The following is an 18,733-nucleotide window of genomic DNA, read 5'->3' on the forward strand; positions in this document are numbered from 1 at the left end:
TAAAATTGATTTTTCCTCTGTATTGCTAGGAACTTTTTCAAAAAAAAATGTTTTCACTGAGAACACTGCTTAGTAAGTTTCCTATTGTATTGCCTCCAGTATGCCTCTACAGGGTGGTACTGTGATCTAAACCACAGAACCTAGGGCTTGCCAATCGGAAGGTCGGCAGTTTGAACCCCCACGATGGGGTGAGCGCCCGTTGTTCGGTCCCAGCTCCTGCCCACCTATCAGTTCAAAAGCATGTCAAGTGCAAGTAGATAAATAGGTACTGCTCCGGCGGGAAGGTAAACAGCGTTTCCATGCACTGCTCTGGTTCACCAGAAGTAGCTTAGTCATGCTGGCCACATGACCCGGAAGCTGTCTGCGGACAAACGCCGGCCCCCTTGGCCTATAGAGTGAGATGAGTGCGCAACCCCAGAGTTGTCCACTACTGGACCTAATGGTCAGGGGTACCTTTATCTTTAGATAAATAGGTACCACTCCGGCGGGAAGGTAAAGGGCGTTTCCATGCGCTGGTCTGGTTTCGGTGTTCCGTTGCGCCAGAAGCGGCTTAGTCATGCTGGCCACATGACCCGGAAAAACTGTCTGCGGACAAATGCCGGCTCCCTTGGCCTGTAAAGTGAGAAGAGCGTGCAACCCCAGAGTCATCTGCAACTGGACCTAACAGTCAGGGGTACCTTTACCTTAAGCCTCTAGAAGAAGACACAATCATTGTTAAATGCTCCGAAATAAAAATCACAAACGTAAATAAGTGTATATGTGGGAGTTTTTTGGAGGGGGGGTTGCTCAGTATATCATCTAACCATACTCCCGGGCTACTGTGCTTGAGACAAAACAATGGAGGCATTGTAGCAGAGGTTCCTCTGTGCGCTGACAGACATACTAAAACATTTGGACCATGTTAAGAATTGTTTTTCCTGCTCATTTTAAATGAGGTGCTAACTTGGGAGACCTTTGCCCCTCTTTCTCCAGCTTGCTACTCAGTGTTGTTGTGATACACATGATGTAAAAAACAACAACTAAAAACGCTGAGCACAGCCAAGGAATCCTCCTTTCTCCCAAACTTTTAATACTGCTAATAATTTTGTTGCAACCAGAATGTGGCCGGCTTGTGTAGCAGATTGCTTTTTCAGAAACCCCCCCCTTAAACTCAGTTCAGCTGAAACAGTTTAGAAATATGAGCAATTTGTTTCTTACCTCATGGAAGCATTAGAGAGGTATGTGTGTGTCTTGCAGCCTCTGCTGCTTTGCATCCCTTCCCCCTACTTTTTGCCTAATTTAGCTTCGCAGTGGATGACAGAAAGTTATACTGAGGAGATATTGGTTCATTCAGCTATGAAGCTGAGTCATTTTTCACCTGACACTAATCTCACTGTAATTTACCTATCAGGGTTGCTATAAAGCAGGCATGGCCAAACTCAGCCCTCCAGGTGTTCTGGGACTACAATTCCCATCATCTCTGACCACTGGTCCTGTTAGCTAGGGATGATGGGAGTTGTAGGCCAACAACATCTGGAGAGCCAAGTTTGGCCATGCCTGCTATAAAGGTTTGCTTCTTTGTGTGCTTCCTCAAGAGGTCCGGACGCTCGCAACACGAGAACGGGGCCTTCTCTGCAATGGCTCCCCATCTATGGAACGCTCTCCCCAGAGAGGTTTGCCTGGCACCTTCATTATACACCTTTAGGTGCCAGGCAAAAACATTCCTTTTTAACCAGGCCTTTGGTTGCTTTGATTGACATCCTATGTCCTTTTAAAATGTGCTTTTTTAGGGGGGGTTATTGGGTTGTTGTTATTTTGATTCTATATTTTGTGGTTTTATATTTTGATTCTATATTTTGAACTGCGCTGAGACTTCCGGGTATAGGGTGGTATATAATTTATAATAATAATAATAATAATAATAATAATAATAATAATAATAATAATAATAATAGATAGATAGATTTATTATCTCTACCCTGCCTGTCTGGCTGGGTTTCCCTAGCCACCCTGGGAGGCTTTCAACAGAACATTAAAAACAGAATAAAACTTCAGACATTAAAAGCTTCCCTACTTTATGTCATCTGGGTACTTTTGGGTGGGAAAGATCAGATTTATCTCCGATACATCAGGTCATTCATTACACATGTTACACCTGTCCTTTTGTAGCATGTTGCCTTTTGTAAAAGTCATGACAGCATGTTTGCAGGTTTGCAACATACTGGAAAACAATATTCTTCTTATATAACATGTGTGCACCAAAACACTGCTTGTGAATAAAAATAAGAAGTGTAGTGATTACCTGTGATCCTTGTGTTTTCTAGGTATAGCGTATCTGAATGGCATGTGCAGCGAAAAGCGGAAATGTATTATTGCAGAGGATAATGGCTTGAATCTCGCATTTACTATTGCCCATGAGATGGGTCACAAGTAAGTAGATAAAACAAGCATGATTCAACTTTATGTTGGCGTTCCAAGTTAAACACTGTTAGTAGTCTGAAAAGGGAGATTTGGTATTCATATGTACATTTAAATAAATAAACCCTTCTTACCTATATTTGAAACCTCCGGGTATAGGGCAGTATATAAACTTAATTATTATTTTTATTATAATACCATGGCTGATTTTCTTTTGATTTTTTTTAATCTAATTATCATAGAATTGTAGAGTTGGAAGAGACCCCTAGGGTGATCTAGTCCAACCTTCTGCAATGCAGGAACCTCAACTAGATCATAGATGACAGATGGCCATTCAACGTCTGCTTAATAACCCTGAAGGAAGGAGCATCCATTACATGTGAAAGTACTTGGCTGGTGTTGGATATATTCAGTAAACAGTTTTGAGATGATTTGGGATGAACAAGTAGAATTAAACTAGTAAATAAATGGAAGGCAAATGAAATTTCAGTTGACATCTGATTTGGGAATGTTTGAAGTATTTAGCTGCTGGTTAGGAGAGCAAAAAAAGCAATAAATTTAATTGTTAAGCAGAGTATATTTTTGAATTTCTGGAACCGGAAGCTACACTTAATGTGTTTTCTAGGCATACGTGAAATTTCCAAACCCACATGCACCAAGTTTAGGGAACAAAAGGGGATGCTCACATTGGTTCATCTAGTGCAAGCATGGCAAAACTTGGCTCTCCAGCTGTTTTAGGACTACAGTTCCCATCATCCCTGACCACTGGTCCTGTTAGCTAGGGATGATGGGAGTTGTAGTCCCAAAATAGCTGGAGGGCCAAGTTTGGCCATGCCTGATCTAGTGGATCAGGAAAGGTGCTTAACCCCCTAGCCAAAGATTTTCATTTACAAATGCCTCCTTAGCATCCTCCATCCAACTCCTGTTCTTGTTGTCAAATAATCTTTGAAGGCATTGGTTTTAAATTACATTCTGTAGAAGCTTGCGATACTACAACAGGCTTTTGAAGAAGATTGCTCTGGTGAAAACCACATCGGCTTCTCTTGGTTATAGACCAAAACACAGAGAAAAGTTGCCCTGCAGGAAGTTATCTTGGTCCTGTCCTGGCTGGAAGGGACAGAAAGTACAATATGTCTCTGTGTGTGTATGTGTGTGTGTGTGAATATGGGGCTGTTGATGAAGGCTTAGCAAAGGGTTTGTCTGATCCTGACTGTTTCTTTTGTCTGAGATTCTACGTGTGTGCATGCTATAGCCAACATCCACCGTTTGCGCTGTGGATAATTGCAGCTGATGACACTTGTATCTGTGCTCTCTAGTCAACAAGCATGCAGTTGTGTGGTTTTGGCTATGGCACCCCAACATCTTCATAGCCATTAATGGGGAGAGTTCTCCACTCCTACAACACAGGGTGTCAAATTTGGCCTGTGAAACCTTTTGTTTTAGAAAAATGCCAATCGGCCGATGTCACTCTGACAATTCTACACTGATTTCCCATTTCCCTGCTTGTGATCAGCATCCTGGAAACACAAAGCATGCCAATGGCATTCCTTTCAGTCGATCATTGTCAAAGCCCCCAAGCCACCCCCAGGAGAATAAAGACACAAGGAGACAGAATTTTAGGTTAATGTTAATGGGCAAATTTAGGCCACAACTTTATTGCTTACAGAATGTGAGCGGTATTGGCTTAGGCATTGGCACCAACAGACTATATCTGATTCCCTGCCCACCTTGCAGGAAGTCTGGTAAGGGTAAACCACCAGTAGGGGGAGCCCTGCTGATGTGGATCGACTCGAGAATCCCCTGGGTTTCCGATGGGGTCGTGGCATTGCCCTAGCCCATGGGTAGGCAAACTAAGGCCTGGGGGCCGGATCCAGTCCAATCGCCTTCTAAATCTGGCCCGCAGATGGTCCGGGAATCAGCATGTTTTTACATGAGTAGAATGTGTCCTTTTATTTAAAATGCATCTCTGGGTTATTTGTGGGGCCTGCCTGGTGTTTTTACATGAGTAGAATGTGTGCTTTTATTTAAAATTCATCTCTGGATTGGACGCGGGTGGCGCTGTGGGTTAAACCACAGAGCCTAGAACTTGCTGATCAGAAGGTCGGCGGTTCAAATCCCCGTGACGGGGTGAGCTCCCGTTGCTCAGTCCCTGCTCCTGCCCACCTAGCAGTTCGAAAGCATGTCAAAGTGCAAGTAGATAAATAGGTACCGCTCCGGCGGGAAGGTAAACGGCGTTTCCGTGCGCTGCTCTGGTTCGCCAGAAGCGGCTTAGTCATGCTGGCCACATGACCCGGAAGCTGTACGCCGGCTCCCTCGGCCAATAAAGCGAGATGAGCGCCGCAACCCCAGAATCGGTCACAACTGGACCTAATGGTCAGGGGTCCCTTTACCTTTTTATCTTTGGATTATTTGTGGGGCATAGGAATTCGTTCATATTCCCCCCCCCCGAAATATAGTCCGGCCCCCCAAAAGGTCTGAGGGGAAGTGGACCGGCCCCCTGCTGAAAAAAATTGCTGACCCTCCGCAGGCTTCGGATGAGATCCACACCCCCAGATTCCTTTAATGGAATACCCTTGAGCATGGAGGGGTGTGATGGCCTCCCTTCCCCTCCCCCCCCCCACAACGCTATTCCAATGCCTAACCGCCAAACCTTACAAAGTTGTGACAATTGCTACAAGGCAGGCAAAAACATCCCCAGCAAACACACAACACATTCTTTCTTTCAGATACTGCTGTGTGCTCTGCCTTTCCACTGTCCCCAGAAGTCTTGTTATTATACTAACTTTGGGGCAGGCAGGGGGTCGCATTAGCTTTACAGCCGTTATTGCCCAAGCATTTTGAGAGCAGCGAGTGTTACAGAACCAAAAGCGGAGCACCAGCAAATAAAACAGAGCAATAAGGCGACAGGCCAGCCAAACCACAATTCACCCAACAACACTAAAAGTGTACATTGGATATGGATAAGCGGCAACGCTCCAGATTTATAGATTTATTTTTATTCACAGATATCCTGCGCAAGTGAACACCAACTTTCCTCAAGCTTAGGAAAGATATTTGAGATGAAAATTTAGTATCCAGGAGAGAATTAGAAGAGAAGTAGGGCAAAGATGGAAAAGAGATTAATAAGAGGAATATTCTTGCTATTGCAATTCAGCTTTAAAACCTGATACGAGATTTCCCCCTAATATGTTTGCTTATTCATACACTGTCCTTCATCTGAGAATCACAGGTCCCAAGGGCAGAGCTCCTCTCTGCTAGATAGCCTGCTTCTGCTGCCAACAGATTGCAGGATTGCACCCCAAAGCAATGAATTGTTTATCTAAAGACCTGAATTGCTTCAATAGCCAAGAACAGAAAAGCATCCACAGTTGGATGTTCTTACAGATACCTTCTTTTTCGGCCATAACTCGTAGCTGAGTAAGATTGCCTTCCATGAATATTGTCTTAACTGTGTGTCTGTAAGTGACTGCAAAGGCCAATTCTGGATACTCATGCCATCGGAATAGAGCCTTACTGCGAAGATTGTGCATTGATCAGTGTACACTGATCTCCAGTGTAAATTCAGAATAAATTCAGAATAAATTCTGAATTTCCAGAATAAATTCATGCACAAGAGTCTTCCAAAAACCCATCCAGAATTGACAGATACCTGGAGTGCAACTCTGTGCATGTCTACTCAGATAACAGTCCCACTGTGTTCATGTGAGATACAAATTGCTCCGTTGATTGTGGCATCCTCAATGACAACAACATTTATGTGCGACATCCCGTTTGGCCAGGAATGGAACAATAAGAGCCCTTAGTTATACTGTTAGTTAGCTGTTTGGGATCAGATGAAAATTCCAAACTGGTTTTTAAAGTCATCCTTACAGAGAGTGCATTGCAATCGTCAATCCATGAGATTACTGAGGCATAAATATTGGCCCAGGTGTTAAAAAACCAAAACACACCAAGGTGTAAATGGGAGAAAAATGTACCCTTAGCTATTGCAGACGCAACCTAGCCATTCAGGAACATTGCTAGATCCCAACAGCACACTCACCTGGTACACCCGATTCTACGAGGGATCGTAATCCCCATCTAGAATCAAGTGTTCTGAAATAAAAAAACCCAGAATGAAAGCACATTGTAAATACATATAACACAGACAATTACCTCTTGGATTATGTAAATGGGGGCCACAAACTCCTTACTTGTACAGTTTCTGCATAAACTTTTAGTGAGTCATATAGGCCTCTCTAGTCAGCCACAAATATTCACACATTAGATTCTGACAAATGACACAATGACATACAAGACGACTGGGATTCACTAGTATTTTCCACTTTCATTGACCTTTTGAACAGATGTTTTTAACTTTGGGGTAGTTTAAGTCTTCTCTGTTAAACAACTAGGTTGCTGCTTATAATAAGATTCTGGCTCTTCAGCTTCTGCTTTCCTTTCTGTTCAATTTAATTGGTACTTTTTGCAAGCAATATTATTTGGGAGTAAATAGGTCTTCTATAGCTACACGACAAGGTTTCTGTGTTTTGGAATCTGTGTGAAAGTGCAGATCATTCTTACGCATGTCTGCCCAAAATAAACCCCCATTGAGTTCGATGGACCTGATTCACAGGCCTGTATGTGTAAAATTTTGGTCTTAATTTTTGCTTTGGTGATGTTCCACTTTAGTGAGGGCAAACTGTATCGGAAAGGCAAGCAGCAATCCAACAGTTGTCATCAATATCATACCATAATTTATTCACACACAAATGTACTACTATTACACAAGTGGGAATCACTGTCTTGAGTTTTTCAGGAAGAACTCTTACGACAATTCGTAAAAATGCTTGCTTACAATGTGGATTAAAGTTCCTTTTTTGGCACCACCATGCAATGGTTTTTGTTTCCACTATCACTCCCTAGGAAACCCTCAGAGCCCCAGAATGCTTCCTTACTCCATTTTGAATCCAAGAAGTATAGTGACTTTTTAAATGTACACAGTTATTATTATGGTTGATGTTGTCAAATGAAAACTTGCCCCTTGTCATCTGGCAGCGTGGCTTGATTGAAGTTACAGTGGTACCTCAGGTTACATACGCTTCAGGTTACATACACTTCAGGTTACAGACTCCGCTAACCCAGAAATAGTGCTTCAGGTTAAGAACTTTGCTTCAGGATGAGAACAGAAATCGGGCTCCGGCGGCACGGCAGCAGCAGGAGGCCCCATTATCTAAAGTGGTGCTTCAGGTTAAGAACAGTTTCAGGTTAAGTACAGACCTCCAGAATGAATTAAGCACAGTGGTACCTCTAGATATGAACGGGATCCGTTCCGGAACCCTGTTCGCATCTAGAGGTAAACGTAACTAGCGACGGTGCGTCTGCGTACACGCACGCCGGTTTTTGCCGCTTCTGGACATGCGTGTGACGTCATTTTGAGCGTCTGCGTATGCACAAGCGCCAAAACCCAGAGGTAACGCGCTCCGTTACTTCCGGGTTGCCGAGGAGCGCAACTCGAACGCGCTCAACTCGAAGCATATTTAACTCGAGGTATGACTGTACTTAACCTGAGGTACCACTGCAGTAGGGATAGAGCATGGGTAGGCAACTAAGGCCCGGGAGCCAGATCCGGCCCGATCGCCTTCTAAATCCGGCCTGCAGATGGTCTGGGAATCAGCGTGTTTTTACATGAGTAGAATGTGTCCTTTTATTTTAAAATGCATCTCTGGGTTATTTGTGGGACATAGGAATTCATTCATTTCCCTCCCCCCCAAAATATAGTCTGGCCCCCCACAAGGTCTGAGGGACAGGGGACCGGCCCCCTGCTGAAAAAGTTTGCTGACCCCTGAGATAGAGAATACTGTAGTATCTGCTGGGAGTAATGAAACAGACTTTGAAAAACACACACACAACAAACAAACAAAACTTAGGCTACAGTCTCGATGCAACCAGTCATTAATATGCCTGTGTCATCACAGAAATACTGGATTTGTTGTGCAAGATTTCGTTCAGCTTTAGTTTTGGCTGGATTATTGGCTGACAGGAGTGTGTTAGTTGGGCTGTCAGTTCAGGATGTTTTAACGTAAGGATGCCTGGCAAGAAAAGCTCTTTGACAGATGGAAACTGTTTTGCTCTGCAGGAGGGAAAGTGCAGAATTCACATACTTTGGATCTGGGCCAGACAGCTACAATTGTTGGTGTGAGGTGGAGCAGAGAGAGAGAGAGAGAGAGAAGGATTTGCATTACGTTGTTGTCTTAGTAGCTACGATGCTTCCCTAAAATTAGTTTATCTGATTTGTGCAACTTGAGAAACCCAGAACGTACAATCCTTATATGCAGCCTTAGCTGTGCCACGCAGGTGGCGCTGTGGGTAAAAGCCTCAGCGCCTAGGGCTTGCTGATCGAAAGGTCGGCGGTTCGAATCCCCGCGGCGGGGTGCGCTCCCGTTGCTCGGTCCCAGCGCCTGCCAACCTAGCAGTTCGAAAGCACCCCTGGGTGCAAGTAGATAAATAGGGACCGCTTACCAGCGGGAAGGTAAACGGCGTTCCGTGTGCTGCGCTGGCTCGCCAGATGCAGCTTTGTCACGCTGGCCACGTGACCCGGAAGTGTCTCCGGACAGCGCTGGCCCCTGGCCTCTTAAGTGAGATGGGCGCACAACCCCAGAGTCTGTCAAGACTGGCCCGTACGGGCAGGGGTACCTTTACCTTTACCTTTATAGCTGTGCTGTTAATCTATTGGTTTTTCAACCCCACGTCTATCCAGTCTTCCTTCTTTCCCTCCACCTTCTTTTTTCCCTCCACCAAAAAGTTATAAGGAGTCAGCCTTCAGAAGCGGTATTTCTGAATCTTTTCAAGCTTTGAAATGGTGAATATTGGGATGGGTAGACAGTCGTTTATTTAATAAGATGGGGTGGGGGTGGGGAGCAAATAACATATATTTTGTCCATGCTTCCCTGTGGAAAAGATGCTTGTTAGAGTCATTGGGCATTAAATGCGTTTTGAGAGAGGGAATTATTGTTTTTTGTTATTCTCATTTTTATTATGCATTTTGTGGTTTTTATATTGCCATTTTATGTTGTGATCTATGGATATATACAAATTTAATAAAATAAATAAATAATTCATTTCACTTCTATATCACTTTCATTTTTTAAAAAATATATATCAGAAAGTGGTTTACAACCTATGTTAAAATGTCAAACCCAGAATAAAACATTGCAAAAGAAAGTCAGATATAAATTATACATTCAAAACAACATAATTAACAAGAAACTAAAATGTTTCTTAAAGATTTCAAAATAAAACATTACAAATTAGGTCATTACAGAGTGCAGATTTAACACAACCAAGTTAGAAATAAATACCTTATTTCAAAAGAAAACATTACTAGAGGAAATCAAATATAAAATGCATATTTAAAACAGCGTAACTGGCAAGCGAATCAAGTATTACAGTGGTACCTCAGGTTAAGTACTTAATTCGTTCCGGAGGTCTGTACTTAACCTGAAACTGTTCTTAACCTGAAGCACCACTTTAGCTAATGGGGCCTCCTGCTGCCGCCGCACTGCCGGACCACAAATTCTGTTCTCATCCTGAAGCTTAACCTGAAGCACTATTTCTGGGTTAACAGAGTCTGTAACCTGAAGCGTATGTAACCTGAAGCGTATGTAACCTGAGGTACCACTGTATTGTAAACATAGAACATATATCTGGTGCTGCTGCTGCCAATGCTGGTTCATGGAGGGCGGTGGTTGTGGAACCTCAGGCTAGATGACCTTGGTTTGCACTAAGACACAGCCAAGATGCTCTTGGCCCTCTTCAGCAGCCTCAGTTTTTGTAGCTGGAGTCAGTCAGGTGGGGAAAGGCTTGCAAGGCAGGGAGCAATATTAGCAGTCCTGTTCAATTTAGTGAGCTTCCTATGAGGATTTCAGTCTTTAGCAGCAAGTTTCATTAAACTTGGGACGCGGGTGGCGCTGTGGGTAAAACCTCAGCGCCTAGGACTTGCTGATCGCATGGTCGGCGGTTCGAATCCCCGCGGTGGGGTGCGCTCTCGTCGTTCGGTCCCAGGGCCTGCCAACCTAGCAGTTTGAAAGCACCTCCGGGTGCAATAGGGACCGCTTACCAGCGGGAAGGTAAACAGCGTTCCGTGTGCTGCGCTGGCTCGCCAGATGCAGCTTGTCACGCTGGCCACGTGACCCGGAAGTGTCTGCGGACAGCGCTGGCTCCCGGCCTATAGAGTGAGATGAGCGCACAACCCTAGAGTCTGGCAAGACTGGCCCGTACGGGCAGGGGTACCTTTACCTTTATCTTTACCTTCATTAAACTTGGTGGGACAAACTTTTGAGTCACATGTACTAATCTGCTGGCCTTTCTCCTGGGCATGGTTGGCCAATTGGTGCCAAAGAAAGACAGAACGTTTTTTATGTATGCCACAACAGCAGCAAGAATACTTATTGCAAAGTACTGGAAGACGCAAGATCTACCCACCAGGGAAGAATGGCAGATGAAACTGATGGACTACATGGAAATGGCGGAAATGACTGGCAGAATCCGAGACTAGGGAGAAGAGTCGATGGAAGAAGATTGGAAAAAATTTAAAGTATACTTAAAAAAACACTGTAAAATTAATGAATGCTAGAAAGATGCTGGAATGGATTTACATGGTCTTAGCAGAAAGGTTACAAAGAATTACGTAAAAATGGATTTTTAATGGGTTAAAGTGTAAAATTTAAGGTTAAATTGTGTTAAGATAAATTAAGGAATAAAATTTGAGAAAAAGGGAAAGGACTTGCTGGAACAATTATGAAATAGAATACAAAAAGGGAGGCGTGAGGAAGTCAAGGAAATAAGTAAATGAAAGATAATGATATGAAAACACTGGATGTTAATGTTTTTAAATGTTATTGTTTAGTTGTATTGTTTTTGGGTTTTTTCTTTTTCTTTCTTTTCTTTTTCTTTTTTTGGCCTTAGTGTTGTATTTTTCTTTATCTTTGAAGTATTGTAATCTTATTCTTATTCTTATTCTTATTATTATTATTATTATTATTATTATTATTATTACTGTCTGTTTTTCTTTTTTCTGTAATTGTTAAACTTCAATAAATATCTTATAAAAAAACAAAAAAACCCCAGATGTTCTAATCTGCTGAATAACTGTGAACAACTACAACGTGTTGCCACCAGTGTGTGTGTGTGTGTGTGTGTGTGATTAAATATGGATTATAGGTAAATATATTGGGTCAAATCGTTTTTTAAAGAGAAATATTATGTACATATGAATATCGCTTACTGGGAAGTACCGTATTTTTTGCTCTATAAGACTCACTTTTTCCCTTCTAAAAAGTAAGGGGAAATGTGTGTGCGTCTTATGGGGTGAATGCAGGCTGCGCAGCTATCACAGAAGCCAGAACAGCAAGAGGGATTGCTGCTTTCACTGCGCAGCGATCCCTCTTGCTGTTCTGGCTTCTGAGATTCAGAATTTTTTTTTTCTTGTTTTCCTCCTCCAAAAACTAGGTGCGTCTTGTGGTCTGGCGCATCTTATAGAGTGAAAAACATGGTATGTCTATTTTGAAAGGGAGGAGGAAACTACTGCCTTTCTGTGAGCAGTTTAAAAACTATTTATATATTTCCCTCTTAAAATAAGCTCTACTTTCAATGCTTTCACATTTTTAGCATGGGAATAAATCATGACAATGACCACCCATCTTGTGCAGATGGTCTCCATATCATGTCTGGAGAATGGATCAAAGGGCAGAATCTTGGAGATGTTTCATGGTCCCGGTGCAGCAGGGAAGATCTGGAAAGATTTCTCAGGTAATTCATTCAAGAAGTGGAATTGCTTAATGTCAGCTTTTACATTTATTCATTTATTTTCTTTGATGGCTATAAATTTCAGACATGCCAAGTTTTCAGCACCCTGTCGCAGCTTCTGTATCAGGTTCAAAAGGTACTGTTGAACAGTTTTGAAAGTGTGGTATCTCAGCTTTCAGCATTATTGGATTATCCAGCAAGAGAACATGAGAGCTAATTGAAGGAAGAGGATAGAAATATAAATAAATAAATAAATTTTATTTATATCCTGCCCTGCCCAGCCGAAGCCAGGCTCAGAGCGGCTAACAACAGTAAAATGATAAAACATTCTAAAATCATTTCATTATAAAATTAATTCAAATCAGATTAATGGCAACCATTGGGCTAGAGTTCTGTGAGGATTGCCAAAGGAGGGAATCAGGCTGTGCCCTGGCCAAAGGCCTGGTGGAACAGCTCTGTCTTGCAGGCCCTGCGGAAAGATATCAAGTCCTGCAGGGCCCTAGTCTCTTGTGACAGAGCGTTCCACCAGATCAATTTTTAAAGGTTTACTCAGCTATGTTCAAAGCAAGAGGAAGAATAAGCAAGTAGGAGGTCCCTTGTGTGGAGAAGATGGAGAAATGCGATTGGGTGACAGAGAGAAGTTGGAACTGCTCAACCACCTACTTTTCAGAGGTTGGATGGACACCTGTCATGTATGATGTGGTTGAGATTGTAGGGCGTTGGACTAAATGACCCTAGGAGTCCCTTCCAACTCTACAATTCTGTGATTCTTTGTATTTTACAATAAAGGTTCTTATATTCAAGATGGGATGCTGGTGTCGCTGTGGTCTAAACCACTGAGCCTCTTGGGCTTGTGAATCAGAAGGTTGGTGGTTCGAATCCCTGTGACAGGGTGAGCTCTCGTTGCTTTGTCCCAGCTCCTGCCAACCTAGCAGTTCGAAAGCATGCCAGTGCAAGTAGATAAATAGGTACCACTGTGATGGGAAGGTAAATGGCATTTCCATGCGCTCTGGCTTCCGTCACAGTATCCCATTGCTCCAGAAGCGGTTGAGTCTCCTGCTGGCCACATGACCCAGAAAGCTGTTTGTGGACAAATGGCGGCTCCCTTGGCCTGAAAGCAAGATGAGCGCCACAAACCCATAGTCGCCTTTGACTGGACTTAACCGTCCAGGGATCCTTTACCCTATGTTCAAAGACACGTCTGTTCAAAATGGGGCAGAGCAATTTCATCAATGTTCATTTTTGGAATATTAGAGAGCAAGCTAATGGTCCAATCCAGCAAAGAAGGCCCAGAAAATACTGTTCATGAATTCCCTGGCAGGAGTCTGGATCCAACAATGAGGCCTGCCCATGTGTTGGGTTGGATTAGGGACTGTGTGCAAAAAAATAGGAATTAAATGCAGATGTTCACCTGGCTTAATTTATGTATCTTTACAAGGGAAATTTCTTCCATTAGATTTTGTTTGTTTCATTTTTATTCCCTCCCCCCATTTATATTGAATAACTGGTTAATTCAAAACAATATGTGAATTATGCAAGTTCATGGTCATAATTTGTTAGTTCAACCTTTACACTAATTTAAAACCTTAGCGTTTCACTAAATGAAACAGAATGGTTCTCTAAGCGTTCACTTTAAGATGTATAATTCCTTCTTTGTAGTGTGTGCATGTTTTATGTCAGTACAATAAGCAGCCTCTATTACTATTCACCAACTTCTAAACCTCTTTATACTGCCAGGTCAAAGGCCAGTAACTGTTTGCTACAGACAAATCCCCAGAGCCTTAACTCTGTGATTATTCCTTCAAAACTGCCAGGGATGACATACACTGCAGATGAACAGTGTCAAATTCTCTTTGGACCAACGGCCTCTTTTTGCCAAGAAATGCAGGTAACAGTGATGACACATTTTAATTTATCCACTAGCTAGTACATCCATTCTTTGGCTTTTTGTGTTCCATAACAACGAGAAATATAGAGCGGTTCCAAAATGTTTACTCTTACTAGCTACCCAAAGCTACCTAAAATTGTTCCCATCCTGCCTTGAATTTTTCAGTATATAAAGGTCAGGTGTTTTGTGACAAGAAGATTGCTGTGTATTCCTGAGGTGAAGCAGATTTGACACTTTGCTTTGCCCCCTTCCCAGTTCTGCTGTTTTTAGAAAAACAAGGCTGCTGTAACTGAGCTAGAATTTCTGTCACTGAGGAGAAAAATTCCTGGTTTTTGGATAAGACCCAGAGTCAGATTGTAGAGGAAATATATTAAGAGTTTTATCCAATATCACAGCTGATTTTACAGGCAACTTCAGGCAAGAAGGATAAAGCTAGAAGGATCAAAATACACAGAAAGAGCAATTATCTCTAACAGTTATCTCTGAATATAAACCTAGCTGCATATATTGCTTAATATATACAGAAGCAGTGAGTATATTCCTGGCTGGCCGGCCCCAAAAACATCTGGGGGGGGGGCAAATGGTAACCCACACAAAAGTTTGCCCTTCAGCCATTCTCCGGGCTGCAGCTACCTCAAAGTTTGAAATCAGTGAAGAAATAGATTTCAGTTGATTTTTGTCAGGGAGAGTGAATGAGGCCAACCTATTTCCTGATTTGGTCCATGGGGTCACGAAGAGTCGAACACGACTAAACAACAAGCTTGGCTCATGTTCAAGCCAATTAAATGTGATCCATGAGGACCTCATCCATCTCTAGCTCTTAAGCCTAAACTTGTATTTCCAGGAGCCAGAATGCTAGCTAATTACCATGACCATGCCTGAATCCTTGGCATGAGTGGGATTAGGATGGCAGAAGATGGATAGAGAAACAATGCATTTTTAAAATTTACATGAGCTAGTTGGGAATTCCTTCCTCGTTTTGAATTGTGATCTACAGCACCCTTGACTTGAGTGCACTGGAAACAGATTTTATTCTGTGACCAAAGCATAGTTTTTATTTATATCCAATCTTGGCAGAGTTCGATCACATTCTGTTTATTGCCTTTAAAAGCAGCCACTTTCTCGTGAAATAGATAAAGCACTTTTGCCCAGGCAGACTCATTATATTCATTATTCTGTGAACTGCCCTGGGACCCCTGGGTATAGGGCAGTATATAAATTCCAGGAAGAAGAAGAAGAAGAAGAAGAAGAAGAAGAAGAAGAAGAAGAAGAAGAAGAGACGACGACGCGGGTGGCGTTGTGGGTTAAACCACAGAGCCTAGGGCTTGCCGTTCAGAAGGTTGGCGGTTTGGATCCCTGTGACAGGGTGAGCTCCCGTTGCTCAGTCCCTGCTCCTGCCAACCTAGCAGTTCAAAACCATATCAAAGTGCAAGTAGATAAATAGGTACCGCTCCGGCGGGAAGGTAAACGGCGTTTCCATGCGCTGCTCTGGTTCGCCAGAAGCAGCTTAGTCATGCTGGCCACATCACCCAGAAGCTGTACGCTGGCTCCCTCGGCCAGTAAAGCAAGATGAGCACCACAACCCCAGAGTCAGTCACGACTGGACTTAACTCTCTGGGGTCCCTTTACCTTTACCCCTCTTCAGCAAGGGCTCACGGAAAAGCTTTTCCCCATGAGCCCATCACACGGAGAGGATACTGGGCAAAACCTTGCCTAGTATTTTGCTGTAATCTATGGGCCACAGCACCACCGGGCAATGGCATCCTGTGCTTATTGGGCACGGAACGGGACTTAAATACTAACTTTTACATTTTTACTGTCTGTTTTCCTCCCCAGCATGTTATTTGCACTGGATTATGGTGCAAGGTGGAAGGGGAGAAGGAATGCAAAACTAAGCTGGACCCACCAATGGATGGAACAGATTGTGACACTGGAAAGGTACTTTGCAACCTTACTCTAAGGAAGTCACATTTGTGTATCGGCTGTTTGGTTGGTTGTTTTGCAGGTTTTTTATTGACCTTAATTCTGGAGTGTAAAACCCGCCAATTGGATTTTGAAGCAAAAAAAAAAAAGCATGCTTTCTTTGCTTTTAAATGGCGTGTGCATATGGCAGAGTGGGCATCATCTTTGAAGAGAATTTCGTTTCTGTATAGATAGTGACTGTTTAAATAGTACTTACCAACGGCAGGTTTGAAATAATCTGAAGCCCAGTTAATTGGGTCGACCTTTGGTTGATTAAAAAGTTTTTAAGTTTCATTTTCTCTAACAAATTGATTGATTTAAATATTGAAGCCATTACTGAAATACAATGGGACTCTAGTATCTTTCCCAGTAATTCTTTGGCCCATGATGAAATGCATAAGATGAGAACTTCAGGATCACACATTTATTAGGCTGTAAGAAATAGGTTGTCTTTTTCCCCCTGTGCATGCAATGTATTACTCTTTCTGTATTCCTGACCCAATTTCAAGTGCTTCTGCGTGTATATTATGCATGGCAATTTCATACAACTATATTTTATAATAGAATAAAAATACTTCCTTATGGTCACGCTGCAGGATAAAAACTGGCACCTCATTTTCTCATTCCATTATGAAGCACATCCAGTACTTGAAACTGAGATCCCTTTTTCAGAAGGAAAATGCAACTGAATGAAATAAATAGTATTGTGCGAAATCCAAAACTATTAAAATCAATGGGAAAGTTGTTGGTCACATTTATCTGACAAACCGGCTCCCTTATTTCTGGATTACTGTAATCAGTCAAGTTGCTTCTACTCCCAAAGCCTCACCCCAGAATATTATAAATCCTCGTAACATATCTGTCTGATGGATTTTGCACTTGTATGTCTTTTTAATACAAAGATGTTTAAAAACTTATGTTACCAAATGCATCTCAAGTGCCTATTAAGAATTCCCAAAGCACCGTATTATTCGTCCGGAATTATTGTCCTGGTTTATTATAACAGTAGCATAAAAATAACTCTTTAATGGGAAATATTCATGAGTCTTGCACAAGCTGTGCATGCTTTTGACTATGTGCAGTCATAAAGTGAAGAAAATCCATATATATTTTCGGTGGGAACGAAAGGTCAGGCAGGCACATAGATTTAAATTGAAGCAAGTGCAAGTAAGGTGTCTGCTTTGTCTCTGTGCTTGTCCAAGCTGGAGTGACTACGATTGCTAAGTATACATACTTGGGTCAGTGTAACCCCCACTCCTGGGCAATATGCTTGGTTTCTGCCCAAACTCAGTTTCCTCGCAGAGGCTTAAAATGGCTGCTATTAGGTAGCTAGGCAAGTTGACAGGGCCCAATGGCAGAGGAAGCCTTCCTGGCAGCACCAGAGCCAACGGGAAGGTGTGTTCCTGTCATGCGATGGGTCCAAGTCACAAGTCAAGCTGTTTACATGTGTTACGGCATTCCCATATACACCGTATTTTTTGCTCTATAAGACGTACTTTTTCCCTCCTAAAAAGTAAGGGGAAATGTGTATACGTCTTATGGAGCGAATGCAGGCTGCGCAGCTATCCCAGGAGCCAGAACAGCGAGAGGGAGAGCTGCACAGTGATCCCTCTTGCTGTTCTGGCTTCTGGCTTAGCCGTGCGAAGCTTCTTCAGGGCAGGGGAAGCCTTCATCTTGCTGCCCTGAAGAGGCTTCGCGCGGCTATCCCAGAAGCCAGAACAGCAAGAGGGATCACTGCGCAGCTCTCCCTCTTGCTGTTCTATCTTCTGGGATTCAGAATATTTTTTTCTTGTTTTCCTCCTCCAAAAACTAGGTGCGTTTTAGGGTCTGATGCGTCTTATAGAGCGAAAAATACGGTATATATTTTGCAGCCATGATGTCCCCACAATGCATTACATAGACCTCAAATTCTAAGATAACCAGGTCAAGTTAGGCTAAGCCTTACCTACATAGTATGTAACTCCTTCTAAAATGCTTCATTTCTTCATTTAGATTGTGCTTCTGGAAAATATTTTTGTACATTATTTTCACAAACATACACATTTCTGTGTTGACTTTCCCACTACTATGAACCTTTTGTATGCATATATTTTTTGGGGGAGAACTTTAATATAAATTTTAACACAAATTCAGTGTGGATTTGAAAAACAGCTGTATTTTGGTTTGCATATTGGTTTGGGAAATGCAAACTCAGTTGGTTTGTAGTAAAATGTGAACTGTAGAAATTTCTCCCCCAACTCCGATTGTCCTATTACTACTTGATTAACAGGAAGCACAGTCATTCTACACCAATGGGGGAAAAACGAGACTTCCAAAAAGAAAATGTGAAAGTCCCTTTGAGTACCGAATGCCCAGACTTTAGGAATATGATAGCTTTGTCAATAGGCATGAAATGTTACAGGATTCATCCAAATAGTAGGTTTGAGGGAGAAGGGGAATGAGATGTGCATTATGTATTCCAATGTTAGCCTTGCACTCCCATCAAAATGGGCAGAGAAGCAGTTGTGGGACCTGACAATTTCCTTTTTGGTTCTGGTTTTCCTTCTAAGTAGTGAGCTGAGAATACAGAGAGCTGTTTGCATGTATATACCGACAGGTGCTGGATCAGAGCTAAAATGGTTACCCTTTCGATGTGGCATATGGTTTGAACAGAATTATTGCAACGAATTATTGCTCATGTGTCCCCTATACATACATACA

General features: G+C 42.5%; 1 protein-coding gene across 2 annotated transcripts in view; it reads left to right on the forward strand.

The window, feature by feature from the left end:
* Positions 1 to 18,733, forward strand: part of ADAMTS19 (ADAM metallopeptidase with thrombospondin type 1 motif 19) — a 126,960-nt gene that overhangs the window by 60,387 nt on the left and 47,840 nt on the right. For both annotated transcript variants that reach the window (XM_053407709.1, XM_053407710.1), the window contains exons 8-11: positions 2,304 to 2,409; positions 12,046 to 12,186; positions 13,921 to 14,071; positions 15,908 to 16,009. In XM_053407709.1, the coding sequence (XP_053263684.1) occupies positions 2,304 to 2,409; positions 12,046 to 12,186; positions 13,921 to 14,071; positions 15,908 to 16,009 (500 nt within the window). The remainder of the gene's footprint in view (positions 1 to 2,303; positions 2,410 to 12,045; positions 12,187 to 13,920; positions 14,072 to 15,907; positions 16,010 to 18,733) is intronic.

This window comes from Podarcis raffonei, chromosome 11 (genome assembly GCF_027172205.1).
Source record: "Podarcis raffonei isolate rPodRaf1 chromosome 11, rPodRaf1.pri, whole genome shotgun sequence".
Classification (NCBI taxonomy): domain Eukaryota; kingdom Metazoa; phylum Chordata; class Lepidosauria; order Squamata; family Lacertidae; genus Podarcis; species Podarcis raffonei.